We start from the raw sequence: 26,374 nt of genomic DNA on the forward strand, positions 1-26,374 counted from the left end.
AAGTTTTACATTACATAAAATTCAATTTTGAATAAATAAAAACGGTAATTTAGATAATCGGTAAATGAAAGTATTTACAAGGAAGGCAACCAACGGTAATTTCTTTTTCTTTTTTCCTCGAAAAATTATTTCATCCCTCCGACCGAACACTACGGCGAAGAAACCTCTGTTTTCTTGTTTCATCACAACCTCATGATTAGCAACGTCATCGTTAATGTCTTCCCCACAAATTTCCACCAAAACCCTTCAACTCCAACCCAAGAACACCCGTTTGAGACAGCCACATTCCCATTTGAGAAGGGTTTTTCCGTCAATTTGATCACTTCTTCTTCCTCCTCCTCCTCACATGGCTTCACTCCATACGGAGCACTGTTTGCCGTCACCATTCCCATGGGGTAACACAGATTCGGATTATCCCAGGCCCCGAATCTCCTTCCCATTTTCCCATAAAACTCTTCGGAGAATTTAAGGTCACCGGATAGATTGTTCCCGGACAGGTAAATTGCACTAACGAATGGCAGAGCTGCAAGTTCCGGCGAAGGGTTTCCGGTTAGATTGTTGCGGCTTAGTCCCAGAAACCTTAGTTTTTTTAATTCCGACAGTGAATCGGGAATGTCCCCTGTCAAACCCATGTCGGAGAGATCCAAAATCATCAAATTTCTTAGACTTTTCCAGTTTATGTTCTTGAGTTCTCCGCCGATAGGGTTGTTGGATAAGATGATTTCTTCCAATGAATTCATCTTCTCAAACGACCGTCTCAATCCGCCGTAGAAACTGTTGTTGCTGAGATCCAGAAGAGTTAAACTCCTCATATCACCGATTTCATCCGGCAAAACTCCACCCAATTTGTTGTCACTCAGATCAAGCTTCAAAAGGGAGCTTAAATTCCCCAAACATGGCGGCAAAGAACCCGACAGAAAATTTCTACTCAAATCCAAAATCAGCAGCTCGCTCAACCTGCCGAGATTTGGAGCAATTGGACCAGTGAGCGAGTTCCCACAAAGAACCAACCGTTTCAATCGGATCAAATCGCCAAAAGATTCTGGTATTTCGCCCACCAATCCATTCTGTAATAGAATCAAAGATTGCAGGTTTGGAAGACTCCCTAAACTGGCCGGAATTTTTCCAGTGAGGCCAGCGTTTGATCTGAACTCAAGAGATTCTAAACTTCCGGCGAGATTCAGCCATTCTCCAGCTGGAAGTGAAACAGAATTGTTCCTCGTAGCCGACACAAAGCAGCTGAAGAATGACAAAGTTTTAAGGTGTTTGAGTTCAAACAATTGCTGTCTGAAATGGGCATTTGGAGCACAAGCAAGCGAGTTCTCATGAGTTGGTCCAATGCTTAGTGCAGTGACATACCAGAGCCCATCGAAGATATCACAAGAAACCCCCTGAAAAAACATCCCAAAACAGAGTATCCCATCTTCCTAAGTAGATTCCTCAAATGGGAAGCTCTAAAAGCAACAATTGAAGGAGAATTACCTGTATTGGAGTCCAACCACAAGGATCTGGGTAAAGATCTGAGCCATTCCATGAATTCCCCACAAAGCCCTGAATTGCAGAGAACAGAGCAACAAGCTCTGTTTTCTCCATTGGAGCAGCTTCTCCACCTTCTTGAGCATAACTCCAACTCCCCAAACACACAAACAATACAAACACCAAGAATCTCTTCTTCTCCATAACACAACCAAGAGCAAGAACAGAACGGAAAACAAAGATATCAGCAGAAGCTATGGAACAGAGAAACCTCAAAAACAGAGAAAGAAATGAAACAGGGGAGGGTTAAGGAAAGCAGGATTCTCAAAAAGGGGGGAAAAGCAATAATAGTAATAACAATGATAAAGAACAGAGCGCCATAAAACTAGTGAAGAGGGCTCAAAGCTCCAACCCCGAGTGAAAGCGAAAGGTGGGGCTGCGTCCATTCCTTTGTATGCATTGGAATGCCATGGGTGTTGTATCAGAGCAAAATAATTTTCTGTTACAGAATTTAATAGGAAGGGGATAGGATGGGTAAAAGGGTGAAGTAAATGCGGGTGTAAAGGGCACCTTTATTCTTTGTTTTTTGGGAAGAAGAAGAAGAAGGGAGGGATTTTGGGTAATGGGTCTTGTTTACATTTGGATTTTGAAGGGATTTATTAAGGACTTGGGGAAATGGACAAAGAGGCGTTTTAGGGTTCTTACAGGGTTGAGGAGGATGATTGCTTGGTCTTTAATGGCAGCACAGGTGGAGCTGGAAATTGCAGTTTTTTTTTTTTTGGAAAATCAATTTGTTTTATTTTGGAATTATTCTTTTTCTGTGTATTTTCATTTTTTTAAATATGGGTTTCCTTTTTTCAGTTATACATTCATTTTCATTTTAAAATATCCTTCAATAAATTTTTAAAGTATATTCATATTTTGTATATTTTTTTTTTTTTTGTACGCAAACTATGTTCTTGTTGAACTAATTTTAAGATTTATATTATGTATAAAGGTGAAAATATTAAAATAAAATAAAACTCCAAAAATGGGAATCAAAATCACATTTAACCAATCCTATGAACTAGTGGAAGAACTAAAGGGAAGAACTAAACAATCGAGGGTTTGAAAACATCTCCCTAGATAATGCGTTTTAAAACTGGGGTGTCAAAACATCTCCCTAGGAAACGCGTTTTAAAACTGGGGTGTGAAAACATCTCCCTAGGAACCGCGTTTTAAAACTGGGGTGTGAAAACATCTCCCTAGGAAACGCGTTTTAAAACTGGGGTGTGAAAACATCTCCCTAGGAAACGCGTTTTAAAACTGGGGTGTGAAAACATCTCTCTAGGGAACAGATTTTAAAGTTGTGGTGTGAAAACATCTACCTAGGGAAACAAATATCTCTCTAGGAAACACGTTTTAAAACTATAAGGCTGACATACTGATACGTAATGTGCCAAAGTAGATAATATCTGCTAGTAGTAGTTTGGACTGTTACAAATAGTATCAGAGCTAGACATCGGACGGTAAGGAAGTGGATTGTCAGATCTCATCGTCCTTATAACGATCTGAAAACTTCTATTTAAAATCATGAGGCTGACGATAATAGTTGGGTATCTATCCATGGAGGTACTAAAAACCACTAAAAACCACTAATAAATTTTGAAAATAAGTTTGTGATTCACAAACCCTAATTCCATAATAAATTTTGAAAATAAGTTGTGGTTCCCAAACCCTAATTACAATAATGACTTATGATTTCAGTGAATAATAATTGGAACGCAAAGTTCATGATTATATAGAAACAAAAGAGCTAATGAAGAACAATTTTGAAGTTCTTAATTAGAGAGAGAGAGAGAAAAAAAAGAGGATACGTTGTGGAAAGTAAAAACAAAAACCCTAGATTAGATAGAAGCCATTGGCGATCGGCTTGGTGAATCGCACGGCTCGAAAAGAGTAGAACACAGATAACTGAGCTCTGCTTTCCACAAAGAAATCACAGTAAGGAAAACGACATTCCATCTTTAAATCTGTACTCTCTATGGATCTACGATTACGCTTCAATTTTTTCCGCAGAAACAACAAAATAAATGCGATTTCAAAGCCACGTTTATAAATTTGTACTGCCAGAGAGAGAAAGAGATAGAGAGATTCAAGAAATCGGAGACGAAATCAAGAATAATCTTACAGAGAGAATCAGAAGATGTGTTAGGGCTTCTCAGAGCTTTATGATAATTATGGCTATGGCTTCAATCTGTGGTCGTCGAGATTCAGCCTTTCTGCTCCAGCCAACAACCAGCAGCCAGTTTAGGCACAAACGCTGCCGCCTGCATCATCCGATGCTCACGGCCGACTGACAACGCTGCTCCACCGCCTAGGGCAAATACCATGGAGATGCCATTAACTATTCATTATGTATTTTTAGATATTTATTTTGTATTTTATAAGAACAATAATAAATAATACTTTTATTTATATTCATAAAATAAATCTAAAAACATTAAAAAAAAATAATTAAAATGGAGATTTTTTTTTTTTTTTTTTTAATTTTATTGTTCCTTATTTCTAGTTTATTTTTAAAAAGAAATTGTTTATTATTTTTATTATTTTTATTATTTTCTAAGCCCTACAAGTATGAACATATTTAATAACTATTTTTTAAAATTAAATACGTTTCTACTCGACATTATTTCTAAAAACTTAAACCCGTGAAACAAAAACGTTATGAAACCGATCGATCAGACGATTGGAAGGACGTCGAGCCGAGCCGAGGTTGATTAAGGTTTGGAAATGGTCCACATGGGTGTGTGTGGGGAAGGGAGTGAGAGGTCATTTTCTAGGCTCTTATCTCTACTCTCCAACCACAACGTGCTAACTAATTATGATTCTTTTACTTTGCTCTCTATTAAATGTCCATACTTTTAATTCTATACTCTATTCTTTAGGACCTACACTAGTTTCTAAACTTAGGCCTTATACAAATAATGTATACTTTAAATTTCCGTTCTAATTAGCCTGGTGCTCGTCACATGCCAAGCCCTTCATGTTGTAATGAGGATGTTGCCCGTTACAGGTTTTTCTTTGTATTTTCTAAAAGTATGACGTTTCGGGAAATTCATGTATACGTCTGTTAGACTGAAAAATGCATCAAAATATACTACAAGGGGATGCGACAGGTCGTCAATTATTCATATCCGAATGCTATAATAGAATATAAAATTTTAGGTAATGGTGTATTAATTCTTGTATTGAAATTTAGTTTTTGAATATTGTAAGTATTTATTGTCGGTGGTCGAAAGATGCATAGATACAAAAGCCTAGAAATAATATTAAATTAATATTTTAACAAATTAAGTGTATAGAAAAATAAATAAATAAATCATATTTTTGATAAATTTAAAGATCGACCATTGTTGTCAATTTGAAGTCAAATGTTGTCGAATTTTGTTAAATAATAATAATAATAAATAATAATAATTTTAATGCAATGAAATAAAAAAGACAATAAAAACTTTTCTTAATAAAATAAAAGTAACAATAAACTTATATTAGACTAAATTTAAATATTTGAATATCTATATAAAATAGGAAAAAATCTAAATTTTCAATTTTTTTTTTTTTACTTATTTAAAAATAATCATACAATAATTTTTTTTTTACCGTTTAATAAAATTTTGATTTTTTAAAATTAGTTTTGAGTTAATTTCAAATGGAATTAAATAAAGCGATAACTGATTCGATTTTGTCAGTTTTGTGTCCAACCGAACCGGTGTCGATACATAACCAATTTGTTCGGTTCGGTTCTTATTGCGGTGTTTGCTACTGCTAGGGAGTCGGCGCGACGCGATGGCACTGTTGTTGGAGAGGCGGCGTGATGCCACAACGCCGGTGCGAGGAGACAGCGCTCGACGGTGCTGCTGCAAGAAAACGACGGTCGAAAGTACTGCTGCGACTGCGACACACATATCCCTTGACGGAGTGTGGGGTAACGAGAGAGATGTGCGTATTATTAAATGACCCTTTAATTGAATTTCAAACCAATTAAAAAAAAAATTCTAGTTTAAATTGATACATTATTAATTTGAGATTGTATTAATACGAAGGTTCATATAAATTGATTTTGACCCTAAATATTTTATATGCTAAAAGATATATCGTCTTTGTAAGAGCCTAAGCCCATTGCTAGCCGATATGGTTTGTTTTGACTCGTTACGTATAGCCATCAACTTCATAATTTTAAAACGTGTCTGTTAGGGATAGGTTTCTACATTCTTATAAAAATGTTTCGTTCCTCTTTTCTACTAATGTGGGATCTCGCAAACTTGCTCGAATATAATGGTCTTTAAAAACATGTATTTTTCGAGATGTGAAGGTAAAATGACTATTTACCCAAATGTTAATTAATTAAAAAAAAAAAAAAAAAAAAAAAAAAAAAAAAAAANGGTAACGGCCCACATCCACCGTTACAAGATATTGTCCTCTTTGGGCTTTCCTTTTCGGGCTTCCCCTCTAAAACGTGTCTGTTAGTGGAAGGTTTCCACACCTGGTGGTTTGTTCTCCTCCCCAACCAATGTGGGACATCACAATCCACCCTCCTTCGGGACCCAGCGTCCTCGTTGGCACTCTTTCTTTCCTCCAATCGATGTGAGACCGCCTCTAAATCCACCCCTTTAGGGCCCAACGTCCTTACTGGCACACTGCCTCGTGTCTACCCCCTTCGGAGAACAGCAGCGAGAAGGCTGACACATCGTCCGATGTCTGGCTCTGATACCATTTGTAATAGCTCAGATCCATCGCTAGCAAATATTGTCATCTTTGGGTTTTTTCTATCGGGCTTTCCCTCAACGCAAAGGGGGAAGGTTTCCATGGTTTGTTCTCGTCCCAACCAATGTGAGACATCACATAGAGTATAAAAAATAAAGTTTATTTGACGGTAAATAATTGGGGTTAAAAAGAAATTAGTTTAAGACAAAGAAAGACGGGCCATTAGGGATAATCCAGATTTCCTTGGCAATTGGAGCTGTTTCTTTGTTGGATAATTTCTTGTGCAGTCGCGAATGGTTTTGTTTAATAAAACGCTCGCAGAAGCGCTTTTCGTCAATTTCCTACCGCTTTCCCCTGACAGGTCGCGCCACATAACCCCACCTTCTCTCCATCACACCTTCCCAAACCAAAACCCTATTCTTTTCTTTCCCTCAGATTTGTTTCTCGGTCGGAGGTTATGGCTTCCGAGAGCGATTCCAGATCCAGTTCCGCGGCCGATTCGTATGTTGGAAGCTTGATAAGCTTGACTTCCAAGAGCGAGATTAGATACGAAGGCGTTCTTTACAACATCAACACCGAAGAGTCTAGTATCGGACTTAGAAATGGTAATTTCCTCCGCCCCAGTTTCTAATTTTTTATGTTTTCTTTTTTCTTTGTTGGCGAGGGTTTGATTTGTTTTTCTCCTGGATCCAATCCGTCGTTGTTAGTCGTGCGTGTTTTTTTTTTTTTTTTTTTAGNGAATCTTAGGTTTTGATTTTTCGTTTCTTAAGGGAAATTTTGACCTTTCTACTCCGCTGTAGGGAGGGATTACGAAGTTATATTAGATTTTCTCGTCTGGGTGTTGGTCTTGCATCATTTACTAGCTAGGAGATTTAAATTTACCGAATTGATTCATACGGTGATACGAGTCGGAATCCTCAAACCACATCCCGGCTAATTATTGGCCTCCTGTGATTGCGAAACTGAATTGTGCGTAGAGTTTGTCGCTGGTTGTTTCACATTTACTTGCCCTTTCTTCCACGGGTTTTTTTACTGTTTAATGTTATTGATGATACCATTTTCTCTTGGTGGTCTGGGGAATATTGCAAAGAAGGTGTTCGTCTTGTAAACCAGGTTGAAATTATTAGCTTGCAGAAAGAAAGGGATTTTGAAATAGAAAAGAATTTCCTGGACTCCCAAATGGGCATAAAGGTTTTCAAATGGATTCCCTTTGGCATGCTATAACAACTATCTCGTTTGGAAGAGAAACAGGGGGTGGTTTACCTCGGCTTAACGAAATCTCAGCAAAGAAGTTTATGGAGTGTTTGGTATAATGTAAATAAAATTGGAGCCCTTCTTGTTTTGTGAGGTCTGCAGTGGTAGAAACGTTTGCTTTTGGAAATGGCACCTTCTCTTATTAATCTCTCTTGTTCTTAAAGGAGGCAATGCTATGGTTTGGGTCTGGAAAAGGCACCGTCTCTTGTCAATATCAGTTGTGGGCCTATGGCACTTTTGTATATACTTGTTGATCTTTGAAACTTGGGGCATTTTCTTTGCTTTTCCAACAATACTTTGGTTGTAGAGAGCAGTCGTTACATGGACATCCCTGTAGGAAATCTGACCAAAGTGCTTAGGAAAATGCTGTTTAGATACCTTTGGGAAAGTTGCCTTGAGTGGCATTGTAGAATTATCTTAAATGCTCCTTGTTGATCTTGACTATTGTCGGGGTGTTGTTCATGTTGATTGCTAGTTTTTACCTTTGTATTACGTATCACTTATTGGGGGAGAAAAATGAAAAGGAAAAAAATGGCTGTAGTTTGTAGAGGTGCATTAACAACTATTACCATGCTGCCGCCTTTGTGTATCATAGTGAAGTGCTCCATGGTTAAGGGAGGTATTGTATTTAGATCAAACCTTGGCCAATCATCGTGAAGTGATAGGTTGGGTTTCAGGTAGGTTTCTTCATGAAATCTTTTCAAATATTGACTCCATTCCCTCATGTTTAAGATGTCATCATTTCCATCCATGATGCGACAAGTGGCTGAAATTCTCATTAAAATATTATTCTTGATGTCATATTGATGCATATTAATCCATTTTCTCAAGGTGCCTGAAAAATTGACGTTTATGTGATATTCAAATATTTCTCTTTTTAGTACGGTCATTTGGAACGGAAGGGAGAAAGAAGGATGGGCCACAAGTCCCACCAAGTGACCAAGTTTTTGAATACATCTTGTTTCGTGGAAGTGATATCAAGGTAACTTTTATACAGACATTACTATTAACTATAACGTGGTAGTGGCAGAATGCTGAGTTTCATGATTCCTATGTGGCATCAAGGTATCTTTTGTGTGGATACCGATGAACCTCGTGATGTACTTGGCACATTATAACATAGCTTCTTTATATGATTTAATGCATGCAAAATATCTTTTTAAGTTATCATGCGCCTAGGCTGTCTTATAAATTAGTTTTGACTTGTTGGCTCTTTCTGCAGGATCTACAGGTAAAATCTTCCCCGCCTGTTCAGACTACATCCTTGATAAACAATGATCCAGCTATCATTCAGGTAAAAGGAAATCCCCATGGCCCCCTCGCTCCCTTCCTCGATTTATTAAACCTAATGTGAAGGTGAACTTACGTGTTTGGTGGATTTTTTTGTGCAGTCTCACTATCCTCGTCCAGTATCGATTCCTTCAAGCCTGCCTCCTCCTGTTAGTGGGCCTTTGCCTGATATTAATTCTCAGGCCATGCCAATGGGAATTCCTGGATCTAATTTCCAGAGTGGGTTGCCTTTATATCAACCTGGAGGAAATGTGGGGTCTTGGGGAGCTTCTCCTTCGCAACCTCCTCCAAATCCAAGTGCTGGTGGACTTGGTTTGCCAATGTACTGGCAAGGGTATTATGGCCACCCTAATGGACTTCCTCACATGCATCACCAATCGTTACTTCGTCCACCACCTGGCCTGTCGTTGCCTTCTTCCTTGCAGCAGCCACTGCAATATCCTAATCTTAATGCTTATTTACCCACTGGGGCACCAAATCCATTAGAAGTTTCATCTTCTTTATTCTCTGCTAATCCTACCGCTCCTAGTTTATCATCCACAGCAATGCCACCAGTTACTGTATCTTCGACACTTCCATCTGTGCTGTCTGTTCCACAGACGTCTGAGATGTCATCAAGCTCAATGGTCAACAAGACTATAAATTCTGCTCTTCCTCAAGCTCCCATAAGTACCAATTTGACATCGCTATCTCCTTTGACTGCAAGTTTAGATGTTAGTCCTGTTGTGCCTCCAACTACTAACAAAACTACTACAGTTTCTGGTTCAGCAATGTCTTATCAAACTGTCTCTCAATCTACATCCTCTATTATTGGAACGTCGAATTCTGTTCTCACAAGTGCGCCTGCACCTGCCCTTGTGACTCCAGACCAGCTGTTACATACTACTGTAGTCTCTTCATCTCTGCCTTCGCAAACAGTTCAGAAGGATCTGGAAGTGGTTCAAGCATCTTCCTCACTAGCAGCCGAACAAACTGTTCCAGTTCCAGCAGATACTCAGCCACCGTTGTTACCGTTACCAACGTCTTCACGAGTTGTCCAGAAGGTGCTCTTTCTGTGGCCACATATACTACATACAGGAACATTATGGTTAAATGTCCTTGCAGGAATACATATTCAGGCCTTCTTTGGTGTTCTCTAACATTTAGGCTGTTCAGATATCGTGTAAATATCCACAATATGTTTCATTAGAAGCCGTTTGCTATTGTTTGTGGTAGAAATTAGAGTGATTTGGATATTTGCCCAATGTACTTTTCATGCTACATAGCGTTCTAATGTTTTGACTTCTTGTTTTTCCCCAGCCAAACGGTTCAACTTCACAAACTCGGCACATATACAGGGGACGTGGCAGAGGAAGACGATTTGGGGTAATGTGTGCTTCTTGGTGTAGGTCTCTTATTATTAGGAATCCTCGGTTAACCTTTATTATTTTCTGTTTGCAGAACCAACATCCAACAGAGAAATTCACAGAAGATTTTGACTTCATGGCAATGAATGAGAAATTTAACAAGGATGAAGTCTGGGGTCATCTTGGCAAGAACACCAAATCTCCAAAATACAACGACGGGGATGAAAAATTCAGTGATGAAGACGACACCTATGAAGAAGATGACAGTGAATCATCGAAGTTAGGGATCAAGGTCTTATTTTCAATGCCATACACTTATGATGACTTGTTATGTTAAAGACATACTTACTTTCCTGCCCACATAAAACTGATTCACATCATGTCTACAGTCTGTGTACAATAAGGACGACTTTTTTGATACTCTCTCAAGCAACACGACTAACAATGAAGCTCAGAACGGTAGGAGGACGAGATACTTTGAACAAATCAAGTTGGACACTGAGGTATGTTATATGAATAGGTTAACGTTGTATGTTTTAGAACCATTCTTCATAGTATCTGATGTTTGGTGCTGCAGACATTTGGTGAGTTTGCAAGATACCGAGGTGGTCGTGGTGGTTTTGGTTCTGGACGCGGTGGTCGTCGTGGTGGTTATTATGGGAGGGGATATGGCCATGGTGGAAGGGGTCGAGGGCGAGGTATGCATAACTATAATCCATAGGCGACCCTGATTATGCTCGACTGTTGTATACAAATATGAGCTGCTAATATCTCAAAGATCTGCTATAATTTTCGTTGGAGTTTTATACTGTTGTGCAGAAAATAAATAGTAGAATATGTGATATTCCTTGTTATAAAGGTGCAGACATAGTTGTAAGAAAGCATTTGGTGTTGTAGGCTCTGTCGATTCACAAAATGTACTAAAGGTGTTCTAGTTATTCAACTCATCCTCTTCGTGTTTTTCTCTATTGTAATTAACTGTCAACCTGTGCGTCTTGTTACTTGGCTCTTGTTTGACGCCTTGTTGGTGAAATCATTATGTATCATTTTATGTTTTATAAACTTTGGTGTTTTATTGTTTTGTTCCTCCTTTTCATTTTAGGGAATTAGTTTTCCAATTGATTTAAACTAATGATTAATGAATGTCGGTACTTGATGACTCAGTCAGGCTTCCTCACCACTCTTGTGGTGATCGATGCTTTCGACTCCCTGGTGCAAGTTTGAACCTTTGAAAACGATATCCTCAATGCTTGAGGTTGGGTTCTTGATAGCAGTAGTGCTATCAATATCAGGTTCTATAGTCGAGTCGATCAATAATTCTACGAAAGGTCATGGGTGAATTGGGACGTCGACAAATGGGTTGACTTTGGATTATTGAGTGGGTACTAAGATTAGTGGTTTTCGGCCATTCTATGCTTCGTTTTAGACTAAACTAACGGTCGATAAAGATATTGTTATATTTTTTAAAGTTGATGTTTCATAAATGTTTCAAAATTATCTTTGAAATATAAAATTAGTACAATATTGGATGGATGGAAAGAGGACAAGACAGTTCGTAGATTGACGCGAGATGTTTGTTCATAAACATTTCAAAGCTATCTTTGAAATTGAAAAAAAAATCTATTACAATGTTGGATGGAAAGTCGACAAAGGGGTTCTTAGATGAATGTGAGATGTTCGTTTTGATTTAATTGAAAACAACAAATTGTCGTTTTGATTTAACCAAAAAGATTGACCTTTTGAAAAGTTCTATCTATCCATTATAACTTTGGAAAGAATATGTATATTTTTTTAAAGAAATGGAAGCAACAACACCAAAATAGCACAATGGATTGGGAAAATTTTTATTCTCTAAAAGTTTCATTCTAGTCAAAGTTAAATCCTTCCATCGTAAAAAGCCTTCAAATTTAGTAAACGGATATTTTAATCTTTCGTTGACTGTATTTAACCCCTGCCCCCTCCAACCCCATGAGTACCCCTGCAATTTCCACACCTGTTTTCTCAAAATTAGTGATCGAAACTTCTAAACGATCCGATTTTGTGAAGTCCCAGATGAAAAATCGGCTCTAAGCACAGTTCCCCAGATAAGTTTCCAGGTCTGGTTTCCAAAACCAATTCCGTGTACTCCACAGCAGAGCCGCGGCCATAAATTAAAGTAGACCCACCGTTTCTTTGTCCGCGATTTGCACAGCCTACCAACCTCTGCACTCGCAGCCGCGTCAAGATCGTTGAGCTGCCGGCTGCCTTCTCCGTCTCCATGGCCGCAGCATTGCCCTCACTTGCCCCATTGCTCATTTTTGCCAGAATTTTGGGACTGCTTGTTGCCGTTCTGATCTTCGTTTGGGTTCTTGCCTTCAGTTCTAGCTTCGGCCATCTTCCCCCCGCCCCAGATGACCGTATCTTCGATGTATGCCATTTTCGACCCATTTAGATTTCGACCCAAGTTTTATTTCGTGTGAGTAAAAGGGGTTTGAGTTTTGCTTTGCAGGTTCTGCATCCTTTGTTCATGGTAATTGGTTTCATTCTACTCAGCGGAGAAGGTGGGTTTGAACCAAAATGTTGATTCAATCTGTTGATTTGTGAAATGGGTATCATGTGTTTGTTTTTTTGCTATGATTTTCAGCCATTTTGGTTCATAGTTGGCTGCCTGGTTCGAGGAATTTGAGGAAATCTGTTCATCTGATTCTTCAAGGGCTGGCTTTGACTTCTGGGTTTTTTGGAATTTGGACTAAGTTTCATTGGGATCGTGGCTTTCTGGCTAACTTCCACAGCTTACATTCTTGGTTGGGTTTGAGCGTTTTCACTTTGTTCGGAGCTCAGGTTTTCTCCTTTTTCTCTCTTAACCCCTTTTACTTCCATCAAATTATAAATATAGTCTTCCCTTTCATGCCTTGAATTTGATGAACTGAACTAGAAAGATGTGTTTAAAATGTAATGTTGCAGAACCAGAATGTTTCTTCTTTTTCAATTCAATGCTTGGAATGAATGCCATGTGAATTCTTGTTGAGATCTGCTACTGACATTAGAAACATATTGAATAATCCATACCATTACTGTCAAGTCATATGGTGAGATCGTACGCAGTTGGAGAGTGTCAGCAAAGACGCTGGACCCTGAAAGGGGTGGATCGTGAGATCCCACGTCGGTTGGAGAGTGCCAACCAAGACGCTTGACCTCTGAAGGGAGATGGACTGTGAGATCCTACATCGATTGGAGAGTACTAGCGAGGATGCTAGGCCCTGAAGGGGTGGATTGTGAGATCCCACGTCGGTTGGAGAGTGCCAGCGAGGACGCTAGCCCTCGAAGAGAGGTGGATTGTGAGATCCCACATCGATTGGAGAGTACTAACGAAGACATTGGACTCCAAAGGGAGGTAGATTGTGAAATCCCACATTGGTTGGAGAGGAAACATTCTTTATAAGAATATGGAAACCTCTCCCTAGCAAACGCGTTTTAAAAACTTTGAGGGGAAGTTCGGAAGGACAAGCTCAAAGACAATAATATTTACTAGCGGTAGACTTGGTAGGCTTGGATTTGGATTGTGACCCATACATATGTGATGTTATTATCACAATCTAAGCCTTTAATTCTTCTTCAGTATTAGGAAGCACCTTGCCCTCTTGATGGCAATGTGAAGGAGCCATCTATTGCTGCTTTCTTATATCCCAACTTGATTGAGAGTCTTCTGCCCCTCATTTATTATGGTGTTTTTCTGTAAGACATTGAATTCCCAAGTTCTGAAATAGCCATACTTTACCTAACGAAACGTTATGTTATAAACTTAAAAGGCTAGAGGTTCGAATCTCATCTCCATACGTGGTTAAACTATAAAGTTGAAACCAAAACCCGAGATTTTCCAACCCTTACTCAAAACACATTCAAAACAAACGAACCGAGACGATTCGGATGATATTAGGCTAAAAATGTGGTGTGTTTGAATGCAGTGGATGATGGGTTTTCTGAGCTTCTGGCTCTGGAGGGAGGTGAGAGCAACAAGAGAAAGAGTGCTGCCATGGCATGTGTTCCTTGGGCTATACAGTTATGCATTGGCAGTGACAGTAGCAGAAACAGGGCTTCTAGAGAAGCTGACATTGTTGCAAACAAAGAGAAATGTCCCTAGAAAAGGCCCTGAAGCCATGGTTGTCAACAGTCTAGGCCTGGCCTTGGCTTTGCTCGGTGGAATTGTGGTGCTCACTGCTATATCTCCTAAATATACTCCTTCACTTCCCACCATCAAACAGCCATTTGTCTCCAATTCAAAGCCATTGTCTTCTTAATAAACAGCCTTTTCTGCCATTTTTCTTCATGTGTGTAAGCCATAAAACCTTATGATTTCAGTATACAAGAACTCTCTCTCTTTCTCTCTGCATAATGAATAGTGTATAAACAAATATTAGGGAATTTTGGGCTTATAAAGTCATTTCGTAATGGTTTGTCAACGGCGTAACTCAACTAGTAAAACTATACGTATACACTTTGGATTGGTGTAATAATGATCTGTCGACTGCATAGCTCAACTGATTGTAGTATGCACTTTGGATTGGTGTAATAATAATCTATCAACTACATAGCTCAACAAAGACTAGTGTAACTAATTGCATAGCTCAATCGTGCATAGCTTAGCCATGGATCCTTCTTCAGGGTTGCGATCGGATCTATTCATTAAAAAGAATCGATTCAACGACAATTCCAAATTTCGATCTTTTTCAGAAGATATTGTCTGCTTTGGCCTGTTAGGTATCGCCGTTAGCCTCTCGGTTTTGAACGCGTCTGTTAAGGAGAGGTTTTCAAACCCTTATAAAGAATGTTTTGTTTTCCTCTCTAATCGATGTGAGATCTCATATTTATCGACTTTGAAGAAACTGAACCGTGTCATTGATCTCTTGGAACTTTAATATGCGTGGTTTTCTTTATAGCTGCCAATGCCAACCAAGCTTCCAAGAGGATCAATAAGGTCCACAACCTCAAGCTCGTGGATGACATGACATATTGGCTATTACTTTTGGCGTTTGGGATCTCTTATTTATGACCCAGAAAGCTACCTTTCGCCATATTCTGCAAGCTTGGCTCACTAATATTCTCTACTTATTGGCATCTCTATTCTCAAATTGATGCCCAAAAATCACTTATTGGCATCTTTAGTCTCAAAGTTTTCACGCATTCAAGACAGATTTTAATGAACCCTCTAAGCCATTTAAACAAGTTGTTTCGAAGATGATAGAGGCTGGCAGAAGAAAACAAGAAGCCCGAGAGACATGCCAAAAAGGGTACCATGTGGGTTGAATGCCCATTCGGCTATTGGGTTTGCCTTACTTTGTTGCCTTCTCGACAGCACGGTTCCATATGCTTCGGTCCATCGAGCAAGCGGCTAAGAATCAAGTCACAGCCTTGCCTTTGCTCGTGTCTATCTTCTTTCACACTTGGTCTGTGGTAAGCTTTTTTTTGGTGTTAATACTCTGTGTGCTCAATCCTTTGAATGAGTGGTGCAACATGTTAAATACCCACAAATTCATGGCACGCAATCCTTTTGGGATAAGCGTTGGCCACTAGTTATTGGTGGCTACCATGGCTCTTAGCTAGTTAGCATCAAAATTTGTCTTAAAACTTCTAGTTGTTGAAAATTCTCACCATACTCTGGTTCCTTGAGGCTACAATGATTTGAAATGTTAGCCATGGAGGTGGGGAGGAATGGGCGCTACAGTTTTGAAGAACTGGGTTATCTCAACTGGGAAGTTAAAATCTTTATGTCAGTATTTGCTTGATGGTACTCAGGCTAGGCCTTGTGGTAGCTGCTTCAGTTGCAGCCTATGCTGTAAGACATATCAATGTTAAAAACTCGAAATCCGTCGCCTCCGTCGACAAGCTCACCGGTATTTATATTCGAACTACAGTTCTTCATTGTTCAACTCTGGATAAGTTTTGTTATGTTGTCTGATGTATTGAAATTATTCTTTTTTGTTGCTTAGAAAATGGTGAAGAGAAGGAGGAGATTAAACATTATGTAAGTAATTGTTTAGAGCTTCCTAGAAACTATTTATGATACCTTCTTGAATTGAATGAACTCTCTTTTATATTAGGTGGAGGAAGAGGAGGAAGAAGAAGAAGTCAAGTTAATAAGTAGTGTGTTTGATCAAGTTCCTGTTTATATAACTGAAGATGAAGACATTTTACCTGAATTTGAAGAACTTTTATCTGGGGAGATTGAGTTTCCATTACCTGAAATCGACGACGACAAAGCCGAGAAGGATAGAGTGTATGAAACCGAGATGGCAAACAACGCGAGCGAATTGGAACGATTGCGTAACTTAGTACAGGAATTGGAGGAGAGGGAAGTAAAGCTTGAAGGTGAACTGCTCGAATACTACGGATTAAAAGAGCAGGAATCCGACATTACGGAGTTGCAGAGGCAGCTCAAGATCAAGGCAGTGGAGATTGATATGCTTAATATTACCATTAGTTCTTTGCAGGCTGAAAGGAAGAAGCTTCAAGAGGAGATTGCACAAGATGGTATGGTTAAGAAGGAGTTGGAGTTTGCTAGGAATAAGATCAAGGAGCTGCAAAGGCAGATTCAGCTTGATGCTAACCAAACAAAAGGGCAGCTGTTGTTGCTTAAGCAACAAGTTTCTGGTCTACAGGCAAAGGAGATGGAAACTAGAAGGAAAGATGATGAAATGGAAAAGAAAATGAAAGCTGTGAAGGATTTGGAGGTTGAAGTTATGGAGCTTAAGCGGATGAATAAAGAACTTCAAATCGAAAAGCGGGAGCTGACTATTAAACTCGATGCTGCTGAGAATAGAATCTCGACTCTCTCGAACATGACTGAAGTAAGAACTCGAAACACCTCTTACAAATAAGTCACCATGTTTGTAACAGCCCAAGCCATAAGTCATAAGTCACCATGTTTGTAACCGCTCAAGCCCACCGCTAACAGATATTGTCCTCTTTGAGCTTTCCCTTTTGGGTTTTCCCTTAAGGTTTTAAAACGCGTCTGCTAGGGAGAGGTTTCCACACACTTATAATAAGGAATGCTTCGTTCCCCTTTCCAACCGATGTGAAATCTCACACCCCTTTTAGGGGCCTAGCGTCCTTGTTGACATACCGTCCGGTGTCTAGCTCTGATATCATTTGTAACAGCCCAAGTCCACCGCTAGCAGATATTGTTCTCTTTAGGCTTTCTCTTTCAAACTTCCCCTCAAGGTTTTAAAATGCGTCTACTCGTGAGAGGTTTCCACACCCTTATAATAAGGAATGCTTTGTTGCTCTCTCCAACCGATGTAAATCTCACACTCCCTTAGGGGGCCTAGTGTCCTCGTTGACACACTGCTCGATGTCTGGCTTTGATACCATTTGTAACAGCCTAAGACAACCGCTAGCAGATATTGTCCTCTTTGGGCTTTCCCTTCCGGGTTTCCCCTTAAGGTTTTGAAATGCGTCTGCTAAGAAAAGGTTTCCACACCCTTATAATAAGGAATGCTTCGTTCCCCTCTCCAATCGATGTGAAATCTCACACCCCCTTAGGGGCCTAGCGTCCTTGTTGACACACCGCCCGGTGTCTGGCTCTGATACCATTTGTAACAGCCTAAGCCCACCGCTAACAAATATTGTCCTCTTTAGGCTTTCCCTTTCGGGCTTCCCCTTAATATTTTTAAAACGCGTCTGCTAGAGAGAGGTTTCCACACCCTTATAAAGAATGCTTCGTTCTTCTCTCCAACCGATGTAAGATCTCACAATCCACCCCCCTTTAGGGCTCAACGTCCTTACTGGCGCTCGTTCCTCTCTCGAAAGACACGTTTTTTTAGAAAATAGCAACTCAAATATGATGTCACTGATGCTTTTAGTTTTATCTCAAAAGACTTGATTTTGGTATATGGTCAAACAGGCAAGTAATTATTGCTTGAAAAAGGCCTCCTATGCCTGAATGCTCATTCTTTTTTACATTGCAGAGTGAATTGGTATCCCAAACTAGAGAGGAAGTCAACAATTTAAGGCATGCAAATGAGGACTTAATAAAGCAAGTTGAAGGACTTCAAATGAACAGGTTCAGTGAAGTTGAGGAATTAGTTTACCTCAGATGGGTCAATGCCTGCCTAAGATATGAACTCCGCAACTACCAGGCGCCTACCGGAAAACTATCCGCTCGTGATCTCAACAAGAATTTGAGCCCAAAATCACAGGAGAAGGCTAAACAACTCATGTTGGAGTATGCTGGATCGGAACGTGGACAAGGAGACACCGATCTCGAAAGCAACTTCTCCCAACCATCTTCTCCTGGAAGTGAAGATTTTGACAATGCTTCAATTGATAGTTCCTTTAGTAGATATAGTAGCCTCAGTAAGAAGCCTAGCTTGATTCAGAAGTTGAAGAAATGGGGCGGTCGGAGCAAAGATGATTCGAGCGCTCTTTCGTCACCAGCCAGATCGTTTTCGGGGAGTTCTCCGAGCAGGATGAGCATGAGTCAGAAGCCAAGAGGTCCATTAGAAGCATTGATGCTTAGAAATGCAAGTGACAATGTTGCTATCACCACGTTTGGTACGATGGAACACGAAATTCCCGACTCTCCAAGCACCCCGAATCTGCCAACTATCAGAACTCAAACTCCTAATGAATCATTGAATTCAGTAGCATCATCATTTCAGCTGATGTCTAAATCAGTTGAAGGAGTGTTGGATGAGAAATATCCAGCATACAAAGACCGACATAAACTGGCATTAGCAAGAGAGAAGCAAATTAAGGAAAGGGCTGATCAAGCAAGAGCAGAGAGGTTTGGCAATATTTCAAATTCAAATTTGAACACTGAATTTAAAGGTAAGACAGAGAAAGATAGATATGCAACTTTGCCGCCAAAGCTTTCTCAAATAAAGGAAAAACCAGTTGTACCAAGTGCTTCTGCTGATCCATCTGGTGAAGATAAGACGACGGAGTCTCCAGCCATAAGCAGGATGAAGCTAGCCGAGATCGAGAAGCGACCTCCACGAACGCCTAAGCCACCACCAAAACCATCAGCAGGTGCTTCTGTAAGTAAAGGTCCCAATCCTCAAGGTGGTGTACCAGCTGCTCCACCTCTACCACCACCACCTCCTGGTGCCCCACCTCCACCACCTGGTGGACCGCCTCGTCCACCGCCTCCTCCGGGAAGCTTGGCTAAAGGTGTAGGTGGTGATAAGGTTCATAGAGCGCCTGAGTTAGTTGAATTCTATCAGACGTTAATGAAACGAGAGGCTAAGAAGGATACTCCTTTGCTTTCTTCTACAACATCAAATGTATCTGATGCTAGAAGTAACATGATTGGGGAGATTGAGAACAGATCATCATTCCTCATAGCAGTGAGTAGATCATTCTCTTCTCAGCTTGCCATTATATAGTATTTGACAGTTGATAAGTTCGTTGCTAAATCCAGGTTAAAGCGGATGTGGAAACTCAAGGCGATTTTGTCATGTCATTGGCGGCTGAAGTTCGAGGAGCTACCTTCTCTAATATAGAGGATGTCGTGGCCTTCGTAAATTGGCTAGACGAAGAGCTATCGTTCTTGGTACGACATTCATTTTATTTACGAATCTCCATTATGGATTGAATTTTGATAAAAAAGATAAAAGACTACCGAATGTGAGATCCCACGTCGGTTGGAGAGGAGAACAAAACATTCCTTATAAGAGTGTGGAAACCTCTCTCTAACAAACGCGTTTTAAAACCTTGAGGGGAACCTAGAAGGGAAAGCCCAGAGAGGACAATATCTGCTAGTGGTGGGCTTGGGCTGTTACAAATGGTATCAGACCCAGACACCGGGCAGTGTGCTAGCGAGGACGCTAGGCCTCCAAGGGGGGGTGGATTGTGAGATCCCACATCGGTTGGAGAGGAGAACGAAACATTCCTTATAAGAGTGTGGAAACCTCTCCCTAACAAATGCGTTTTAAAACCTTGAGGGAAAGCGCAGAAGGAAAAGCCCAAAGAGGACAATATCTGCTAATGGTGGGCTTGAACTGTTACAAATGGTATCAGACCCAGACACTGGGCAGTGTGCTAGCGAGTACGCTAGGCTTCCAAGGGGGGTGGATTATGAGATCTCACATCGGTTGGAGAGGAGAACAAAACATTACTTATAAAGGTGTGGAAACCTCTCCCTACTAGATGCGTTTTAAAATCGTGAGGTTGATGGCAATACGCAAGGGATCAAAGTGGACAATATTTGCTAGCGGTGGGCTTGCGTTACATCGAAGAAGATGCAAATAATTTCATTCTATGTATCTCCTTGTTTCTTAGTGTACTTTCTTTTGTCTTTGATTAAGGTTGATGAAAGGGCAGTCCTGAAGCACTTTGATTGGCCAGAAGGAAAAGCAGATGCATTAAGAGAGGCGTCTTTCGAGTATCAGGACCTAATGAAGTTGGAGAAGCGGGTCACCACGTTCGTCGATGAACCGAAACTTCCATGTGAAGCAGCTTTAAAGAAAATGTACTCCTTGCTTGAGAAGTAAGTATAGACAACGACATGGTGTTCATATTAAAGAACTTGTGTCTGAACAAGTCAACTGTTGAAATTGTGCTGCCATGTTCCATTATTGGGAACATGGATGTTTCAATTTGTGTTGTCATGTCCAATCATTATTTTTGTTCTTGTCTTTTGGCAGGGTTGAGCAGAGTGTCTATGCACTCCTACGCACAAGAGACATGGCTATCTCGCGATATCGAGAGTTTGGAATTCCAGTCGATTGGTTGTCAGATACAGGTGTTGTTGGAAAGGTATGACTTCGAGAAGATCGATCTTTTCTTCTTTGAGAACATCGGGTTTCGAGTTTAGTTTTCATTTTAGATACGGAACACAAATAGATTCAGTTTAAAGAAGACAATATCGGTTAGGGTTGAGCTTGGATTGTTACAAATGGTATCAGAGCCAAACATTGGGCGCGTGCCAGCGAGGACACTGGGCTCCCAAGGAGGTGGATTGTGAGATCCCACATCAGTTGGAGAGAGGAACGAAGCGTTCCTTATAAGGGTGTGGAAACCTCTCCGTCTTAGATGCGTTAAAACCATAAAGGAAATCCTTGAAGGAAAAGCCTAAAGAGGACAATATCTACTAGTGGTGTGCTAGCGAGGAAGCTGGGTTCTCTAGGGAGGTGGATTGTGAGATCCCACATCAGTTGGAGAGGGGAACGAAGCATTCCTTATAAGGGTGTGGAACTCTCTTCCTAGTAGACACGTTTAAAAACCATAAGAAGAAGCCATTTTAGGAGAAGCCTAAAGAGGACAATATCTACTAACGGTGAGCTTGAACTGTTACACAAAATGTATAATGTAATCGTACTTTTACATATCAGATTAAGCTCTCATCAGTACAATTAGCAAGGAAATACATGAAACGTGTTGCATCAGAACTTGATGCAATGAACGAACCCGAGAAGGAGCCGAACAGAGAGTTTTTAGTCTTGCAAGGCGTCCGTTTTGCATTCCGTGTTCATCAGGTACATTTCATCTCCATTCTTCACCTGAAGAACCTTATAGTATTTGAAAATATTAGAAGTGTGGGTGACATATTGAATGTAATATGTTTCCAGTTTGCGGGAGGCTTTGACGCAGAGAGCATGAAGGCTTTTGAAGAGTTGAGGAGCCGAGTTCGTACGACACAGACGGGTGATGATAACAAGCAAGAAGCCTGAATTATTTATTCAAGTTCATCGTTATCCCAATTTAATTTCAGCAATCATATACTTGTTGTAACTCATTGCTACAAAAGAGATGATTTACATTGAACAGTGTGGGATCAAAGAGCAAGAAAACACTGAATCCAGTTCGAGAATGTACAAGCAAATTCATGAGAGGGGAACGAAGCATTTCTTATAAAAGTATCAAAACATTTCCCCTAGCATATGCGTTCTAAAACCGTGAGGCTGATGATGATATGTAATGGGTCAAAACGAATAATATCTGCTAGCGGTGAGCTTATGCTGTTACAAATGGTATTAGAGCCAAATTACCGGACGATGCGATGCATTGGTCGAACTAGGGCTAGACCCTCTTCATAGTAGACGCGTTTTAAAAACTGTGAAACTGACAGCGATACATAACGGGTTAAAAGCAGACAATATAATGAAGTATTCTAAGGGTGAAATCTCTCTCTAACAGACACGTTTTAAAACCGTTAGTAGAGCTGTTTGTGTGGATGGCAGTGACAAGTAAAGATATTGAGTATGTATTTACATATAACTAAATAAATCGAGTATATATGACAAAAATATATTTCATTATATTAATGCAATATTATCTTGCGACAACGTGGAAATTTGGTATATGTGATATACAACAAGCCGAATGAGCCCATGCGTTAAGGTCGTTTGGGCCATAATTAATGCCTAATTTGTCGGCCCATTACAAGAAATGAGCCCATACGTTAAGGTCTTTTGGGCCCATATTTAATGCGTAATTCGTGGGCCCATCACAAGAAATGAGCCAATGCGTTAGTGTCCTTTGGGCCATAAATAATGCGTAATTCGGCGGCCCATTACAAGAAATGAGCCCATGCGTTAAGGTTTTTGGGCCCATAATGAATCCGTAATTCGTGGGCCCATTACAAGAAATGAGCCCATGCGATAAGGTCCTTTGGGCTCATAATGAATGCATAATTCGTGGGCCCATTGCAAGAAATCAGCTCATGCGTTAAGGTCCTTTGGGCCCATAATGAATGCGTAATTCGTGGGCCCATTACAAGAAATGAGCCCATGTGTTAAGGTCTTTCGGGCCGTAATTAATGCTTAATTTGTCGGCCCATTACTAGAAATGAGCCCATGCGTAAGCAAGCGCGCCATCGTTGTTCCAGAATGGAACGCGTAAAAATAGTATATAAACACAATAGTACGAAATAAATGGAATCTCTCACTAACGATCGCCAATTTTGAATTCGCATCTGGAAATTGGAATCCGACGAAGTTGAAGAAGCCGACGACGATTCATAATGGTATGTGATTTTGTTTTTCGATTTCTAGGGTTTATTGCTATGTGATCCGATTCAACTTGTTCGTAGAAATCTGGGTTTAGACTAGATTTTGTTAGTTCCGATTGTTTGCCCTATGTTGGAGCGATTATCATTAGTTATTATTTTATTTTGAAAGAGATTAGCGGATGCATCTGAAAGAGTATTTTTGGATATCGGTTTTGGTAAGTGAAGCGAATGATTCTGTTAAGTGAAGTTATTACCCGTCACGTTTGTTTTAGGTCGAAATTTATAGAACCCGTTGTTTGGATTTAACCTGGAAAATGATTTCTGGGATGGTTCTTGGATGGAATATGCCAAGTAATTCAGGTCTGTCCTATCGAATCCGTGCTTCTATATGTATGTTTTCATAACTTAATTTCGGAAGAAAAACATCATGTCAGTTCGAGAGAACACATTGGATCTGGATAGGAGAACGTGAATTTTCTTCTTCAGAAAAAATATTTAACCATAGTGGTTTGTATATGTATTGGCTATCTTTTGTCACGGGGGGAATCAAATAGTTTTAGTAATTGAAATCAATATCCATCACAAGTGATTTAAGTCCAAAATCTTAGAACCCGTTGTTGGATTTAACCTGAAATTTGATTTTCTGGAAATGGTTGAAGCATGGATTATGCCTAGTAGTTTAGAGTTGTCTAGAAAAAAACTATTTCCAAACCTGTGTTCTGTACATGCTCTTAATGGCTGAGTATCTCGAACTTCCCTTGTTGTTCACTTAAGTTGACTCTGTAATTAGGTAGGCAAGTTCTCTTACATTTACTTCATAAATTTTGGTAGATTGCATTTCATGTGAAAACTGTTGCCTTGGAAGCCAATCAACTCGATATGCAAAGTGGATCATGTATATATCTATAGTTATTTAATTTTTTTTATTGTTTATCTTTTCTTTTCTTTTCTTTTTTTTTTAAAGAAAAAGTTATTAGGGAATGAATTATAAATATATTCTGGGCAATACATGTTGAATCGTTAATGCTTATGACGTTTGGTGGTTTGCATTTTTCAGTCTTCACTTGCAGCTGCGAGAGCAGACAACTTTTACTATCCACCAGAATGGACCCCAAAACAGGTACATTTCTCATTCAACTATAGTAGTGCAATAATTTTTTTCAAAGGAAATATCCATATCCTTTCAGATTCTCATGCTGATCTTTCCTTTCTCAGGGGTCTTTGAACAAATTTCATGGTCAACATGCTTTGAGAGAGAGAGCAAGGAAAATAGATCAAGGCATCTTGATAATAAGGTAGGTGGCTAATGAGAACACATTGTTGGAGAACTTTGGCTTGGAATCAATGTTTTTATTTTTTTTTATTATATCTACTTTTTATAAAATTGATGTTTTTATTTGATTATGTGACTATGAATATCATCAACAGATTTTGGGGAGGTATTGTGTAATATTTGGAAATAGGCATTCCTGCGATAACAAAGCTTTTTAAAAAAAATTAAAAATTAAAAACTCGGAAGTGTGGTGCATGGTGCTGAAGCATGCACCTTAGAGAGGTCTTCTTGGCTTGGTGCTTCAATACTGTTGCCTAGGGTGTCCTATTTAAAGCAGGGGATTATGTTATTTTTTGAAAAACTGGTGTGAGGAAATTTCCATGTTGATGGCTTAATTCACGGAGTCTATTATTTTTTAATCAATTGAAACGTGTTGCTTTGTTAGGTTCGAGATGCCTTACAATATATGGTGTGGTGGCTGCAACTCAATGATAGCAAAGGGTGTTAGGTTCAATGCAGAGAAAAAGCAAGTTGGAAATTATTATTCTACAAAGGTATTGTTCATGGCTAATTGTAACATATTTAGCTTTTGAAGGTTCTAATATGCAATGAGACTATTACCACATAGTTTTACACACACAATGTGCTTTTCTGAATAACTTTGTTCTGATGGATGGATTATTTTTGTATGAAAATTTCAATATACAAATTGGTGAATGGTGATTTCTCGTGGTTGTAATGTCCTGTTAGAAAAAACATGATCAGTTTGTAGAAATCACACTATAAGAGCTCCAGTGACTAATATTATCTGCTTGATTCTTTCAGATATGGAGCTTTACTATGAAATCAGCATGCTGTAGACACGAGATTGTTATTCAGACAGATCCAAAAAATTGCGAGTATGTGATTATCAGTGGTGCACAACGAAAAACTGAGGAATATGACATATAGGATGCCGAAACCTTTGAACTACCGGCTGATGAAGGTGACGATCGTTAACGTTTATAACATTTACTTATCAGGATCATCAAACTTAATTGGCCTTTCATTGGGTTTCATTGTTAAATCTCCTGTCCATATAATTTTATTTTAGAATTACTAACCCTTTTTAATATATCTTTTACAGAAAGGGGTAAGCTTGCAGATCCATTTTATCGACTTGAACACCAGGAAAAGGATATGCAGAAGAAGAAAGAAGCCGAGCCAGTATTGGTGCGCCTCCAACGACTCTCAGATTCTAGGCATGCAGATGACTATACTCTGAACAGGACACTTCGAGCTCAGCTTAGAGTATGTCATCTAATCCTTTCCATTTTTCTCACCTTCATCTTCCAATGATTATGCTAATACACTTCCCTCCATCTTCTCAGAATCAAAAGAAGAGAGTTGCTGAAGAAGAAAATGTTTCTCGTAAGATGGGCCTCGGTATACGATTGCTTCCCGCAACCGAACAAGATTCCGCAGCTGCTACTCGCATTAAGTTCTCTTCAAAGTTTGAGAAGAACAGAAGGGATAAACGGGCATTGATTCATGCTTCCTCCATCTTCCATGGATCATCTAGATCATCCATACCTGATAAGAAACGATTGGACCTAGAATCCAAGAGAAGAAAGATCTGTGCCTCTGCAGCTTCAACCATATTAACAGGTAGCTTCAAGCCATCGTCTTGGTCCCAAAGTGCAGCTAATTCAACTAGACGAGACGGAGCGTCTGTCACTGCCAAACGACCTTAGCGTGAATGCATATTCCAATCCTAGTTCTAGCTGTTTGATTCATTTATGTACATAGATTCTATGTGGCCATATCTGAGGTTTTCTAGAATCCCATTGTAACATATTGGGAGTGATTTGTAGCGAATGTATAAGAATTTTCTCAGAATCATGAAGCTGAAAACATGTAACTTTACCACTTGATGAATTATGTCTGCTGTGTATTATGGCCGGCGGAGGGGATATCGAGATGGATAGTACAAAATCCCAGTTAATATCCCTCGGTTAGACCACAAATTTATGTATATTATTGTCTATGAACGCCAAAGTTTGCCTACCACGAAGACAGGCC

The 26,374-nt window shown here is 39.6% G+C and overlaps 4 protein-coding genes and 1 pseudogene across 4 annotated transcripts; 4 read left to right on the forward strand and 1 right to left on the reverse strand.

Annotated features, from left to right (window-relative positions):
* Positions 1-25: 25 nt before the first annotated feature.
* Positions 26-2,271, reverse strand: LOC111801842 (piriformospora indica-insensitive protein 2-like). Its single transcript, XM_023686029.1, has 2 exons — positions 1,483-2,271; positions 26-1,391 (listed from the first exon to the last, which is right to left on the reverse strand). Exons 1-2 carry the CDS (start codon positions 1,678-1,680, stop codon positions 183-185), a joined length of 1,407 nt encoding a protein of 468 aa, XP_023541797.1. The 5' UTR covers positions 1,681-2,271; the 3' UTR covers positions 26-182.
* Positions 2,272-6,477: 4,206 nt separating this feature from the next.
* Positions 6,478-11,190, forward strand: LOC111801841 (protein decapping 5-like). The gene is made up of 8 exons (XM_023686028.1): positions 6,478-6,827; positions 8,358-8,458; positions 8,699-8,770; positions 8,868-9,809; positions 10,066-10,131; positions 10,207-10,404; positions 10,502-10,615; positions 10,690-11,190. Exons 1-8 carry the CDS (start codon positions 6,680-6,682, stop codon positions 10,831-10,833), a joined length of 1,785 nt encoding a protein of 594 aa, XP_023541796.1. The 5' UTR covers positions 6,478-6,679; the 3' UTR covers positions 10,834-11,190.
* Positions 11,191-12,080: 890 nt separating this feature from the next.
* LOC111801848 (probable transmembrane ascorbate ferrireductase 4) lies at positions 12,081-14,549 on the forward strand. The gene is made up of 4 exons (XM_023686046.1): positions 12,081-12,519; positions 12,601-12,652; positions 12,736-12,932; positions 14,057-14,549. Exons 1-4 carry the CDS (start codon positions 12,370-12,372, stop codon positions 14,387-14,389), a joined length of 732 nt encoding a protein of 243 aa, XP_023541814.1. The 5' UTR covers positions 12,081-12,369; the 3' UTR covers positions 14,390-14,549.
* An 806-nt stretch (positions 14,550-15,355) lies between these two features.
* Positions 15,356-21,966, forward strand: LOC111801331 (protein CHUP1, chloroplastic-like). Its single transcript, XM_023685289.1, has 9 exons — positions 15,356-15,982; positions 16,079-16,113; positions 16,190-16,936; positions 18,056-19,435; positions 19,510-19,641; positions 20,396-20,577; positions 20,735-20,846; positions 21,422-21,565; positions 21,659-21,966. Exons 1-9 carry the CDS (start codon positions 15,874-15,876, stop codon positions 21,758-21,760), a joined length of 2,943 nt encoding a protein of 980 aa, XP_023541057.1. The 5' UTR covers positions 15,356-15,873; the 3' UTR covers positions 21,761-21,966.
* A 985-nt stretch (positions 21,967-22,951) lies between these two features.
* LOC111801474 lies at positions 22,952-26,327 on the forward strand (annotated as a pseudogene).
* Positions 26,328-26,374: the final 47 nt, after the last annotated feature.

The sequence above is a fragment of the Cucurbita pepo genome, chromosome LG09, assembly GCF_002806865.2.
Source record: "Cucurbita pepo subsp. pepo cultivar mu-cu-16 chromosome LG09, ASM280686v2, whole genome shotgun sequence".
In the NCBI taxonomy this organism is placed as follows: domain Eukaryota; kingdom Viridiplantae; phylum Streptophyta; class Magnoliopsida; order Cucurbitales; family Cucurbitaceae; genus Cucurbita; species Cucurbita pepo.

Excerpts from the sequence above, each read along its gene's own strand:
- LOC111801842 (XM_023686029.1), bottom strand. The coding sequence starts at position 1,680 with ATGGAGAAGAAGAGATTCTTGGTGTTTGTATTGTTTGTGTGTTTGGGG. Across the intron at positions 1,392-1,482 it reads GTGGTTGGACTCCAATACAG|GGGGTTTCTTGTGATATCTT; the intron begins GTAATTCTCCTT and ends ATGTTTTTTCAG.
- LOC111801841 (XM_023686028.1), top strand. The coding sequence starts at position 6,680 with ATGGCTTCCGAGAGCGATTCCAGATCCAGTTCCGCGGCCGATTCGTAT. Across the intron at positions 10,405-10,501 it reads CATCGAAGTTAGGGATCAAG|TCTGTGTACAATAAGGACGA; the intron begins GTCTTATTTTCA and ends TCATGTCTACAG. Across the intron at positions 10,616-10,689 it reads AAATCAAGTTGGACACTGAG|ACATTTGGTGAGTTTGCAAG; the intron begins GTATGTTATATG and ends TTGGTGCTGCAG.
- LOC111801331 (XM_023685289.1), top strand. The coding sequence starts at position 15,874 with ATGGTACTCAGGCTAGGCCTTGTGGTAGCTGCTTCAGTTGCAGCCTAT. Across the intron at positions 20,578-20,734 it reads ATGTACTCCTTGCTTGAGAA|GGTTGAGCAGAGTGTCTATG; the intron begins GTAAGTATAGAC and ends GTCTTTTGGCAG. Across the intron at positions 20,847-21,421 it reads ATACAGGTGTTGTTGGAAAG|ATTAAGCTCTCATCAGTACA; the intron begins GTATGACTTCGA and ends TTTACATATCAG.
- LOC111801848 (XM_023686046.1), top strand. The coding sequence starts at position 12,370 with ATGGCCGCAGCATTGCCCTCACTTGCCCCATTGCTCATTTTTGCCAGA. Across the intron at positions 12,653-12,735 it reads CATTCTACTCAGCGGAGAAG|CCATTTTGGTTCATAGTTGG; the intron begins GTGGGTTTGAAC and ends TATGATTTTCAG. Across the intron at positions 12,933-14,056 it reads TCACTTTGTTCGGAGCTCAG|TGGATGATGGGTTTTCTGAG; the intron begins GTTTTCTCCTTT and ends GTTTGAATGCAG.